This window comes from Stegodyphus dumicola, chromosome 8 (assembly GCF_044657685.1).
Source record: "Stegodyphus dumicola isolate Sdum_Otavi_A_Nest chromosome 8, ASM4465768v1".
Taxonomy (NCBI): domain Eukaryota; kingdom Metazoa; phylum Arthropoda; class Arachnida; order Araneae; family Eresidae; genus Stegodyphus; species Stegodyphus dumicola.
Window position 1 is genome coordinate 89,941,008 of NC_140775.1, and position 14,357 is coordinate 89,955,364.

Below are 14,357 nucleotides of genomic sequence, written 5' to 3' on the forward strand. Positions count from 1 at the left end.
TAAACGTATCGTAGTGTTAGCAGTTCTCTGTTCTACATACGGCTTTTTGTTAATATACGGCCAATCTTGGAGTTAGGCACTTGTTTATTAATCCAAAATTACTTTAGTTAGATTTTTAGTTAATATTTTTTATATTCTTACGTTCAGACCACAAGTGGTTGGTCTCTGCATTCCGAAGTTCCGGAAATCATTGTAAAGAGAGAAAATAAAGGGTTTCGTATACCCTTCCTATGTGTATTGTTTACTTCACAATTTATTGAACATAGCTTTAGTAAGCTCCCTGTTCCGATCAGGACAGTTAATGTTTCCAAAGAAAGTAAGGAGGAACACCAATCCTGATAAGCCTACTAGTTTAAAAAGTAATGTCCTTAAGAACTCAAGATATAGCACATTAAATTGTCTGTATAAAATGAGCCAAGGATAGTGTTAAATGGCGGCGAATATCGTCTTTTATAATATCATTTCAACGAAAATTATCGCATAATGGAAACATATGTGCTCATTTAATAAAGAAAAGCGTTAATTATGCAAGATAAACTTATCGCTTTATTACACTGGATCACTTGTGTCAGAGACTTGCAGCAAATGTTTTCCTGAAGTGGCAATTTCTCTATTTCAGCAACAGTCGAAATCTTCGAAATGAAAATAATAAGCAATAAATGAATAAAATAAAATACATTACGCACAGGAGGGTGTTTTTGTGCGTTATTTATTTTGTGCGTTACCTTTATTTATAAAATATCTTATTCTTCGCTCTTAAATCATAAAATTCAATTCAACAGCAATATCGCAAAATAATATTTAAATGAGCATATCTTTAGAATTTCCGTCTCGGGCTTTGAAGATAAAAATGTTTTTTTTTCCTCAAGGTATTGCCATTGCTCGTTTTGAAATCGTTGAGTTTGTTAATCAATAATTCGTTAAGTGTTACAAAATAGGAAATCGATAATAAAACAAAACCCAAACTCCAAATTAGGGCTTCCAGATGTCCATATTCGGGGGAGAATTACGTTACTCAAAATTGGATGGCTCTAGGTACCGTTGTTTTATCACAATGCTAGAAACATACGTAAATCTATGCAGATTCTTCATTATTTAATTTTTTTAAATATAACACAGGGCGATAATATTTGGCGGCAGCAATTTAAAAAAGTGAAACGTATATTTAAAGTTTTTGACGCAAAATCCCAAATCGAAATTAATAGACCTTCTGGGCTAACTCTCTTTGGGCTAATAAAGAAATTGCTGCTTAAATAAAGTAGCTGACAATTTTAATAAAACTTATTTTTTGAAAAAATGATAAAAATGAATGAAAAGTTGAAGAATTTGTTTGCTTTTAATTTTTAGAAATAGTTATAACTTCAAAAAGAAGTTCATAACTCTATTCAGATTAATACTTTTGCATTGGACTATTACTTTTAAAGTTATATTAAAAAATGGGGTGCTTTAAACTTTTGGCCAATGCTGTATGTCTGATAAATATGAAAACTGAAAAGTCGATTAACCTCACTGCATTCATCTCTGATTCTTATTTAGTTAATTTTTCTGTATAAATACTAAAAATTTATTTTTTTAATGTAATTTAAATACATAAATTTCAGTTATTTAATGTTCTAATTACATACGTTTTTAAATATAAGAAAATCGCTGGAAAGAAATTATTCATTACCTTTCGCAAATTTTGTTAAATTAATAATTCTTAAGAAATGGAAAATTTGTCGCTGATGTGTTTTTATTTTTTTTCTTCATTAAAGTATTCATTCGTCAAGGCAGTTTTATTAGTTTATTTCTCATATAATTCTTTTTCTTTGTGAGTGATGGAAATATTGTTTCAGTTTCTGCTGACGAGTGAGAAGCACATCACAGCACTAATATTGCTTAATTTGGAAACATTTTCTGCTAGTATTTTTCATTTCATAAAACTTCTCTAGAAAATACTCAGATTTTAGTGCATATACAAACTTTAGTAAATATCACACTCTATCGATGTATTCATAGCTAATTTCCGCACTAACATTTTGGAAAATTTAAAGCAAATGAAATTATAATGTAAAAATGTCTGACCTGTACATTAAAGAATTCAGCATCTCTAAACCTTTTACCAAATCTTTGAAATTTGCTCATTTAAAAACTTAGTCAAAGCTCAACACAAATGAATAAGTACTTAATCTTCAATTGTGTTAATATCGTTTTTTGAAATTTGACACTTATCTATTTTCATTTACACTCTTAAACTAAAATCAGAAGATTCCATTTTCGGCTTATACATTTTATATGCCTAAAAACTGAACACGGTTGGGTAGATTTATCTCTTCAGTTGGTTAATACGTAATATTTTGATTTTTCATAAAATATTTCGCTATCATTTTCATTTTTTTATTTTTTTCATAAATTAGAAGACGAAAGTGACACTTCCACAGAATTAGAAAGCTAAATTTAGATTTATTACTTTGGGTGATATCAGTGTTAAGAAGAGAAAATGTGTATTTGTTAATTAAGAGATTTTGTAAAGCAGTTAAAACTGATTTGGCTTATTAAATACCATCTTTTACTTCCCTCAACATGAGGTATAAATTTATATGCATATAGCATTATATATATAGCATTTATACGCATATACTATTATATGTTATATATGCCGATAATGAATCGTGACATATATTTGAATCCATAGCTGTACTTTATGACGGAAGAAGCTTAGTTTCATTCATCAGGTGACATAAATTTCTAAAATACAAGGTTCACTAAAAATATGAACTTAATTCTCGACATACCACTTAACAAATAGAAAATCGATATTTGGTTCATCATGTCAAAAATTAAGTTTCATGAATAAATAATTTTTCTGTCAACTGACATCAGAAGAAAAAATATGCTGCTTTTCTTCAGTAAGCTCCATGCCATACCTTACTCGTATTGGTTTATGAATTACCTTACTCGTATTGGTTTATGAATTACCTTACTCGTATTGGTTTATGAATTATTTACGGAAATGTGAGCAAAGGTTTATGACTACGATGTTCCCTGGACTTATCCATATGCGATTTGTGGGAAAATTTAAAGTATACGTCAACGACCCATATACTCTGGATGAACTCAACAAAAACATCACGAACATTATCCACAACATGATGTTTGAAGATCTGCAAGCAATATTAGCCATGAATAAAATCAACACACTTCCTCATCTATCTTGCTAATCCTCGGACCTTTGCATTTGCGGAGCACAAGGAAATCCTGACCACTACGTTACGGACTTTTTACTAACCGAAATATTCCATAACAGAATGCCTTTCACCTACATCAGTCCATTCAGACGGTTTATATTGAGAACTCCAGCCCTACGACAGAGAATGTACAACATCATTAATCTACTAATGTCATCAGGACTAGATATTGTGGCTACGAACTAAGTAAGGTCTCTGTCAATCTTCTACATAAAACGCTTCCGTAGTGTTTGTACGAGCAAATGTATGATATACTCCGCCATCAGCGACAGTGCCAATGAGTGCCACTAGAGTCAGAATTCCAGCAGTAATAAAAAGAGTAATTAATTAAATATTCAAGCAATAACGTGTATACGTATTCAAGCTTATACGAATTTATGTATTCAAAACTATATGAATTTATGTATTCAGGGTAAACTATGATGCATAGGTACTTTATGTATTCAAGAATTATTGTATATATACATAAGTGTCAACAACTGTACTCAGATACTAATATAATGAACGTATATAAGTTAATATAATCAAGCAGTCAAGTGTTTTTGTTGCAATCAAGTATTCAAGCATGTAACTAGTATTAAAGTTTATAAACAGTATTCATGTAACATAATCATGTATCTATTATATCAACGCATGTAAGCACTCAAATAACGCAAGTTCCCAAATACTGAATGTAAACAGGTTTAATGTATTCAAGCTCCCAAGTACGTAACTAATGTATCACTTTACCTCACTCATGCATCCACTGTATAAATGTATTTAATTTTGACGGATATTTAATGTAGAACTACAAGTATTTTATAATATATAAGAATAATTATTAGTAATATTTGGTGTACTTAAGAGTTATGGAAGAGTGCGCCCAAGAGCATTACAAATGCATTTTAACAGCTAATGCTTGTTTAGTCATGTATCCAATGTATTAATGTATTTAATTGAAGAATCATATTTAATGCAGTATTGCAAGTATTTGTTGTATCCTGGGACTCGAGGGAGCTGCCGGTTCAAGATAGTGGAGGGAGTGGAACATACAGTGGCTCCCAAAAGTGTTCGCACACTTCAATGATTTTCATTGAAATAGGGCTCTACCCATTAATTAAAAGTAAACTTTCTGAATGAGATTTTAATAATACGATCTATAATCTATTCGTAACAAAATTATATGAAATATTTTTAAAATATAGCGAAACTTTATTTTTAAGAAATTAATAATAAAAAAATGGCAAACATTTTATCTCACAAAAGTCTTCGTACACTTAAAAAACTCTTGACATATTAGTAAATATTTTCATTTTCGTTAAATTAATATTTAGTAGGATATTCTTTAGCATCCACTACAGCTTTTAAGCGTCTGGGAATAGATTTTACCAGTTTTTTTTATTTCTGTATCAATGTTCATTCATTCTTCCATCATGACTAATTTGAGTTTGCTTTTCGTTTTGATGTCGTGTTTTCATACAGTAGCTCCAGTGTTTTTCCAAATGTGTTCTATGGGGGTTTAAATCTGGCGATTGAGGTGGTGTTTTCGAAACCTGTGGACAATTACAGAGACACCACAGGTGAAAGTTGAGAGACGTATGCTTAGGATCGTTATCATGATTAAAAATAAAGTTGTTTCCAATACCCAGATTTTGGGCTGATAATTTTAAATTGTCTGCTGTTACAGTATTTAAGTAAAGAGAATGATTTATTATGCCATCAATAAATACCAAATTACCTAGTCCTGATGCTGTCATGCACCCCCACACAAGAACATCTCCACCGCCATGCTTAACTGTTCCAACTAAGTTCTTAGAATGCAGTTCCTCATTTTTCCTTCTCCATACAGTTATCCGACCATCGGAACCAAAAATGTTAAATTTGCCTTCGTCAGCAAATAGGATATTATTCCAATACGTTTCGGGTGTATTTATCATTGATTTTGCGAATGAAAGCCTAAGCTTTCTGTTTTTCTCACTAACAAAAATATTTTTATGGGCAGAACGCCCTTGTAATCCAGCTTCTCTGAGAAATCGTCGAACAATTTCAGGTGAAATTGAAGTAGAAAACTTTGCATTAAATTCTGCAGAAACTTTTACAGCACTTAAACGTCGGTTTTTCACAAATTTCCTAATAATAAATCTCTCATCGCGTTTAGTTAACTTTCTCGGTCGACCTTTTCTTACCTGGTTTTCAATGCGATTTTCTTCTTTAAAGCGTTTTATCACATACTACACTGAAGAATGGGAAAAATTAACTAATTTAGCGATATTTCGAATTGACTTTTCACTACTATGGTGAAAAATTATCAATTTTCAAATGCTGTTTGTAATTTCCTTACGACTGCGACCCATTTTTCAATAATAAATAAAATATTATGAAGTAAACAATAAAAAAATTAAAGAAAAATATTTTTTAAATGCCACCACAATGAAAAAATTAAAAAATCTGATGTGTACACCACATGACTTCCTTGTACGGAATATTAAATTATACGCATTTTTTCTTGCATTTCATTTAAACTTATTGGATTGAATTAAATCTACTTCGCCGACAGCGCATAAACCACAATAGAATACATGCATTCTTTAAAATTCACTCTAGTATTTGTTTACCATTGCGACACTCTGGCGCTAGAGTCACTTAACAGTATTATATTATAACTCATAATGCACAAAATTTATATCATTTAAAGAAAAGAATTATCTAATAGTTGCCACATGTTCTATTCAAATACTATAATAAAGCTAGAATGATGTATAAAAGAAGTTAAGCAAACAAAACAAAAAAGAAACAGTTTTTCACAGACGATTGAGTATTTCTCATTCAATTAATTCAGTTCTCACTTTGCGAGAAGGCAAAAATACATAAAAACTCAAAATATCTATATTAAAAATTACGAAGTAAATCTTAAACACTTATTTCCTCGAAAAAATTCCAGATAGGATTAAGCATGATTTAACTGGCAATAATAAATGAAGGCGTTATCTTTGTTGTTGCGAACCTAAGTTTCTCTAGATTGGCAAAAAATCTACTAGTCTGCTGTTTCAAATGTAAACAATCAATGGCCGCCATTAAAAAAAAAGGCTTAGCGGCACTTAAACAACTTTAAAATTGTTGATAATTCTAAAAATATTGTATACAGATTCACTAAAGGCATAAAAACCTTAACCGGAAGATAAAAACAATATAATTCAATCATTTTTAAAGCAAAAAAAATGTACAATTTACAAACATATAAGAGTAAAGAAACTGAGATCACTGAGCCGGGTAACAGAGTGGATATATATATAAATATATTTATATACGTGTGGTGCGGCCGATTGCCACCAAAATACGAGGTGCACATCTACATGTTATAGCAGTCCTATATACAAATTTTCAACTTTCTGAGGCTACTCGTTTTTGAGTTATGCGAGATACGTACGTACATACGTTCGTACAGACGCCACAAAAGATTCTCTTCAGAATTAATTTTAAAGCGGTTTTATAATTTTTTGGAGGAAACGAGTCTTTTATTCTGTCCTTACGTACAGGTATCACGCAAAAACATCGTTAAATTGCATTCGATAGCGTTCAAAATGGATATTTGCGTTGAAAGATGCTGCCTGAAACTTTTCGCGATTACAATACTTCCTTTTAACTTCGTACAAGGAAGTAAAAAGCGGCAAACGAGAATTCTAATTTTGATTTCATCCAAAAATATTTCAGTGTACAAAGACTTTTGTGAGATGAAATGTTTGTCATTTTTATTATTAATCTCTTAAAAATAAAGTTTCGCTATATTTAAAAAAAATATTTCAGGTAATTTTGTTACGAATAGATTATAGATCTTATTATTAAAATCTCATTCAGAAAGTTTACATTTAATTAATGAATAGAGCCCTATTTCAATGAAAACCATAAGTGTACGAACACTTTTGGGAGCTACTATATACCTGCTTGCCTTTGTTAGACACCAACTGTTCCCGTCCTCCGTCACCTATTGTCAGAAGTGGGATCGTTTTCGTGGTTAGTAGTGAAAAGAGCAGTAAATGTTCTGCATGTGCATGTAAAAGGTTTAATAAACGAAAGACACTTTTAGCGAAATTAAAGAATTCACTTTATTTCAATATACAACTCCTATGCAATTAAATTAATGACACACAAATAATAATAATAATAGTAATTAGAAAAGTAATAGTTCTTCATATATGTACATACGTACGTTCTTTTTTTAATTTTAAGTAACACTTTCATCAATCGATATGTGAAACAGCGAGTTGATATTTATATCTAAGATAGTAAAAAAATAATATCAAAAGCTGTCAAACGTATCGATTAAGTCCAAGGTCTGCTGTTCCCGACACTCATAATTCAAAGACATATACTTGAACTAATAAAAACAACAACAATAAAACAGGACGGTATTGGTAATAGGCCTACTTTATTCTCTCATCCTTTCTGCATATAGACTTAAAAACTCAGAAAATACAAGCTAAACGAGAGCCTTTTTGGTTCCATTGGTCCACAAAATGGTGACGATTTCGTCTTCAGCACATAAAAAACAACAACACTTACAATGAACACTGGACTTCTGTAAGTTTCCTTCTTCCATAAGCTTCATTCCTGATGATGCGTATGAAAGAAGATCAACGTAGAATGCTAATAAAGTCTAAAATTGCATATATATTAATTTTTAGACAGAGAAGTTCCATATTAAACTTTAAACAGCCAAATTATTCATTCATAAACGCACTTTTTCCCTTCTTCCAATGATTGTCTCATTTATTTGAGTCGAAAGCAACATATATTGAATACCAAATAAATTAAGAAGAATCTTTCATCAAGATTATGTTTGAACGTTCCACGAAAGACGTTAAAATATACTTTTTTGGGCCAATGAAACCAAAGTAACGTTCAAAAGTATAATCAGATATCCTGACTTAGTTGGAAATAATGGCATTTTTATCTTTTTTAAATTTTTAAAGCGAGATATAGTATTTTTTATGATTCTTTCCTCCAAGATAAAACCGGAAGTTCATTTATACGTACATTCAAAATAGAGTATTAAGAAGTAATAGATTGGCATACTTTAGTCAATGATACAAATTAAAATCGACGCAAACATATTTTTCTTCTGCTTAAAAATTCATGGATGAAATAAGAATGACTTAGTATTTAATAAACCGAAATAATTAGTTAAGATTACCTGACAAAATAGCATTAAATGCTTTATTTAGTTTATGGGGTTTTGTAGAATCCATTAACCGGAAAAACATTCTTAAAAATAAATATCAGTTTACTCTCATCTGTTTCCCAAACCTATGAATGGCGATGATTCCTGTCGTTTGCAGTGTTTCATTCCCATTTACAAATTATCGCCTACTTGCATTTCCTCATTACTATCTAAAGCATTAAAGCTCAGTTTATATTTAATTCCTTTTATACAGCAGTTCAGAATTCACCAATGTAATATTAACTTCTATTTGTTAAAAAATACATCATAAAAATTACTGCGATAAATCCACCTTAATCTCATTATTTCCAAGTAAAGCCATCGGACATCTTTGGCGAATCCACATTTAAATACCACAACATTTACAGCAAACGGGTATGGCACCTTTGTTTTGCCTAGTAGTAACCAAAACCAAATCTAATAACCAGAATCAAAAACTAGCACACACATATACACAAAATATTCAAACAGGACACTGACACCAAAGCAAAATAGGCAAGAATACTTGCGACTTTACGTAATTTTCACTTCACTCTTATAAATTAACGCAATTTAATGACGCATTAAAGACTTCCATAAATGATATGCCTAATAAAAATTACAGCACCAATCTTAAGTCATTTAATAACCTTTCAATGACAAAGAAAGTAAAAAAGAGTATTCAACAAGACACTTACACATCACAGAATTAAAGTCTGTACATGGAATTCGTTTTAATAATTCCATTTAGACACAAACTATTAAACATGCTACTTTAACTGCCGTTTAGAAGATTCATTTTTTACTGGCAAAGAACATGAACTATAAATAAAGACGAAACATCTGACTATCAGCAGAGCTTGAAACTAGCCACTGCGGGGCCGGAATGCTAATAACTTTCTCAGTGAAAGTGGCATTCCTGGTCTGTAACATTTTGATTAAATACTACTATTACACTTATTATTTTGAAGCATTATCAGAAATTATATCCGCCATACCAAAGAATTTGCATAGTTACTGCAAGTAAGAAGTAAAGCGTATTTGCTGAATGAAGTGGATGACAAGTGAAAGAATATATGGAATGTTTCATCAGAGTACAGTTCTCTCGTAGTTCTGCAGTTATTATATATTGTTCCGGATTTACCCTTGGCAGTTTGAGTGTCATCATGGACCATACAAAAAGGTAATGGATACATGATGAATGCATGATGAATACTGATGAAGCACCGAGAACAGCGCAGGAACTAAGAAAAAAGTTCGTCAACAACAATTATCAGTTTTAATTTCATCATTTGTTGACAACGTCGCATTGTTTGCTTTCCGAAGATGAAGGAAAGATTTATTTGCTTCGTCCGTTATCTCCGGCTCCTGAAAAAACTATTGTTCATTTTGAGCATAAGGGGAGCTTGTGGTTTGCACTTCTGAGGATCGCATCTCATGATGCCTCCGTCTTGGCACATACAGTGGAGGCAAGGTCCACTTGCTGATGTCACAGTGGATCCCACTTCGTAAAATGTGCCATTTACTTGGCAACCTAAAAAAATATATATATATTAATTCTAAATTAACTAAATGATCACTGCAATTATTTTGTTTGTAGCAAAGCACTGTTTACTACTGCCACAGAAGCAGTCATTTTATGGTTTTCTTTTCTGTTATTTATTATGGTTTTTAAGATTCGGCTTTCTGTTTCCTCTTCTGCTTAATAAGTTAAGTTTTAAGAATGCACCTATGCAAAATGACGAGTTCACTTGCAGAAGATGTTCTAAGTAAGATATATCATATTGCAGTTCTTCTTAAAGAACATGTTAGAGTTGTACTGAATAGGATGATGATATGTCTGAATATTCTTCTCCATACTTTTGGAGGAGAATACTTTGAAAAAACTATGCTTTCAAAAAAGTGTTTCAGATGTAGACCAATATGCACGTAATTCGGTTTTAATAATTAACTTAAGGTCTAGAACAATTTTAAAATATTTCTAACTGAAAGAGTACACATTTTAATCCTCTTTGAAGTCTTGAATAATTTGTCTAAGAAAAGGTTTTTACACACATCTAAGTTTATTATCATTAGTTTTTCTAGATCTGGAGTTAATTGCCCTAATTGTAGAATTTTTACTTTCATTCTAAAGCTTGCCTTTAAGACTCATTAAAAATATATTAATTTTGATTGATATTTAAGCATTTAGGTTGAAAATGAACTAAAAATAACCTAAAGCAACAGTTCTTATTAACGTTTTCCTTGAAAGCAAATTGTTTTCTTGATAATTCGAATGATGTGAATGTAATTAAAGTACCCTCCTCAAAACAGCAAACTTGCAGTCACAATTTAGATTTAATATTACATAAATACTGACTAGAAATATTTCTAAAGTTTTAAAGGCAGAAACCTTTACTTAAAAAATTTTTTAAAAAATTAATTCAAGCTACAAACATATAACAAAAATATTCATTCTAAATGAATGGATGTTATTTATTAACTCAAAAAAATCTATAACGAATGCGACGGTATGGTTAAACAAATCTAATATGACTTCAGCCTGAATTTATAATTTTCTGTGAAACTTAAAATTCCAAGGTCAGGATTGAATATTTTTTACCGTAATAAAAAGCATTATCAGAATTAAAAATATTCAAAAAAATATTCAAAGTGTTTGGAAAACAAAGAGATCTTGCAATAGAATATTTATACACAACTCAAAAACTTGTATTCAGTTTCTGATGCTAGTTGACTGTAAATAAGAACATATACAACAGTATTTGGTATGAATATTTTGAACGAAATTCTGAAGTGAAGAAAGAACATATTATCAAGTAGAACTACATATTTGAATTTTTGAAATTAAGATAGTATGAACGCTGTAAGATATTTTCCATTTTCTTCCCATGTGTTTTCGGTGTATAATTGGAAGTCCTTCTTACTAGCAGTTTAGGAGGTTCAGAGTTCGAAAACTGGCTAAGGTACTGAGGGTTTTCTACCTACGAAACCTTAAAATGACTCCACAAGTGGTGACCGAACTAAAATATGTTGTACAATAACTCGGAGACTGAGAATTGAGTCCGTACCTCCCCAGTCGCCCTTTAAGTGACGGAGAATGTAAGGGATTTTTCTTCTTCCTTGCTGCGTTACTTCATAGTTTAACCGGAAAGTACATCCGGATAGCAATTGGAAGATCAACAGTTCGAGTCCCGGCGATAGGCATTGCACAGTTTCAGGTCTCCTTCTCCGAAATATATATTTAATAACTCTACAAGTGACGCCCGAATTGAAGAAAAATGGTGGAAAATCATTCGCCACTGCCTGGATTTGTCTGTTGTGTATATGCCCGTTAAGTGGGGCAGGGATCACTCATTACGCGTGCCTCTGTGGCATGCGGCCAGCAATCGGGATGTCCGGAGTTCAAACCCTGGAAAGGCACTGCTCCTTTTTCATATTTCCTGCTCCAAAATTACAAAACCGCTTTACAGCATTTGTAGAAAGGTAACATAATGATTTTAAAGAATTACAAACAAATGAAAAAGATTTAAATTCTAAATGAATGGATGTTATTTATTAACTCAAAAAAATCTATAACGAATGCGACAGTATGGTTAAACAAATCTAATATGACTTCAGCCTGAATTTATAATTTTCTGTGAAACTTAAAATTCCAAGGTCAGGATTGAATATTTTTACCGTAATAAAAAGCATTATCAGAATTAAAAATTTGAAATTACATGTTATTATGATAAAGGGATAGTTTTTAGATAGTCTTTCATATCACTTCAGATAGCAAGTCACAAACTCCTATGTTTGAAATGCTTGATTTTTGGCCAGTTTTTGTTGGAAATGCAGAAAATTATTAACTAGTCAGTTAAAGTAAAATGAATGGTAATGCATATGCACTTCAACACTATTGGCATTCCTTGAAGCACTGGGAGAATATCTCTTTTCATGTCTATCGCAGATTGACCAGTCGTTATTTTGGATAGCTTAAGTTGTATGAAAACTTCGAATCCCCAGAAAAACGTCTTGATAAGAAACAGCAGCTCTGTCTTAAAAAGAGAAAACTGACAAATAAGGTGATTGTGGCAATCAGGCTTCTTCAGTGAAACTCTCTTTCCTCGAACTATGATTCCACTCCAAATGGTTGAATGATGCTTTAATTTTATATGCAGTGCAAGACGAGCTAGGTTGTTCCATATAATATCACTTCATACACTTCTTCCATAAAGATTAAACTGTTGTCCTGCAATAGCCAAAGTTCAAATTGTTGAAATATTCATGCTCGCAACAACAATTTTCTATGAATGTTTTTGAACAGAGAAGTATATGTTCCATCTCACTGAAGAATGCAAAGTTTTGCATCCAAAAACTTTGCAGCATGATATAACAAAATTTGAGAATTTAATATAACTGTAATGATTAGCTCCGGCAAAGAATCGACCTTCAGACGAATGTCTTACCATCGCAACAATGAATCAGTTGGCAAGCCTTTTTATAAATTATTCTTCTACGTTATAGTCCCGATTAAATTTCATATAATATAGAAACAGGTATGATAAAAATACAAAATTCGAATAAAAGCAAATATCAAGGGAAATTCTATTAGTAATGCGAATTATAAACCTGACAGCTGAATTCGATGAGTAGAGTTTAATTTAGCCTTAACAGGATATAAGTCATTTTAAAAATTGAATCGTGGAAATTAAACTCTGTTTATACGCTGCGAAGCCAAATACCTCCTGAATGTATTAAATAAGTTAAAGAAGGTTCAGTTATTTTCTTAAAATAACTAATAAGTCAGTTGTAAAATCAATATTATATGATAGACGAGAAGAAAAGAACCAAGAAAACTTATAAAAGACTTTTTGAACATAATATTTGAGGAAAAAAATTTCTTTTACCCATGCATTATTTCCAAAGATAAATGTTATACATAAATGCAAACAAAACGCGCTACGACAGAAGGAACTAAATAAAGAATATGGATAAAATATATATTAAGAGGGCCAACAATTAGACTGACAAACCAAGACTGATACTGAACAGACTCTTGGTGGAAAGAGGCCTATAGATGTATTATATCGAAACTGACTTGGAGCAAAATGCTGAAAGATGACTGACACAGAATTAAATGGCATGGCTGAAGCCAAGCGAGAAAAGCCACAGGGCATGCAGGGCAAGACATATTGATGATGATGATGATGATGATGATGATGATGAGCATAATTATTACTTAGCAAATTAAATAATTCAAATCACAAGGGTAACTACGGAATTAGATATAAAATATTAACTGAATAAAATTAATTTAATTTCCTTTAATTTAGTCAAAGCCGCATATACCTTTAACTTCTATAGCAGGTCTTATCTCTCTTTTCTCAATTCGTCTTTGGATTATGATTGGCTGAACACCCTTCCTTCTGCTGAGACTGCTGATATTCCTTGATGTCATATAAACAGCTAGAAAAATTTTAAAATATTTTTTTAGAAGAAAAATGACCGTTTTTTACTGTAATAAAATGAACAATCCAGACAGACTTCTCACCATATGTGTTTCGCAACTAAATACAATAGTACAAAATAAATGAAAAAAAATTGAATATGCTAAGGTTTAGAAGCAAGAGTACTGATTGAAAACTTACGACAGTCATATCTTGGACAACAGTACCCAGCAATCATTGTTCTGTGGCAGTTGGGTGCTGGTGGAGGGCAAGACTGCTGCAAGCAGATAATATCTCCTCTGAAGCAGAAGCAGAATTCACATGGATCAGCTCGAGGAATCTGTTCTGCAGATTCGTAGATTCTTCCTTCAAATATGCAGGCTAAATTAAAAGGTAAACAGATTAATTTTATAGCTATATGCTGTTTGTTTAGCTTAGCAGAAAATATGGTTTGAGTTATATAACTGATTTGTTCATATCAGAATTATGTAAATGATCGACTGGATATTGAAAGCTATACGAGAA

General features: G+C 31.4%; 1 protein-coding gene across 2 annotated transcripts in view; it reads right to left on the minus strand.

Annotated features, from left to right (window-relative positions):
- Positions 1–7,284: 7,284 nt before the first annotated feature.
- Positions 7,285–14,357, minus strand: part of LOC118198349 (uncharacterized) — a 212,911-nt gene continuing 205,838 nt past the window's right edge. For both annotated transcript variants that reach the window (XM_085822108.1, XM_085822107.1), the window contains 3 exons: positions 14,034–14,213; positions 13,735–13,851; positions 7,285–9,937 (listed from right to left, as the gene is read on the minus strand). In XM_085822108.1, coding sequence (XP_085678234.1) covers positions 9,759–9,937; positions 13,735–13,851; positions 14,034–14,213 — 476 coding nt within the window. In that variant the 3' untranslated portion in view covers positions 7,285–9,758. The remainder of the gene's footprint in view (positions 9,938–13,734; positions 13,852–14,033; positions 14,214–14,357) is intronic.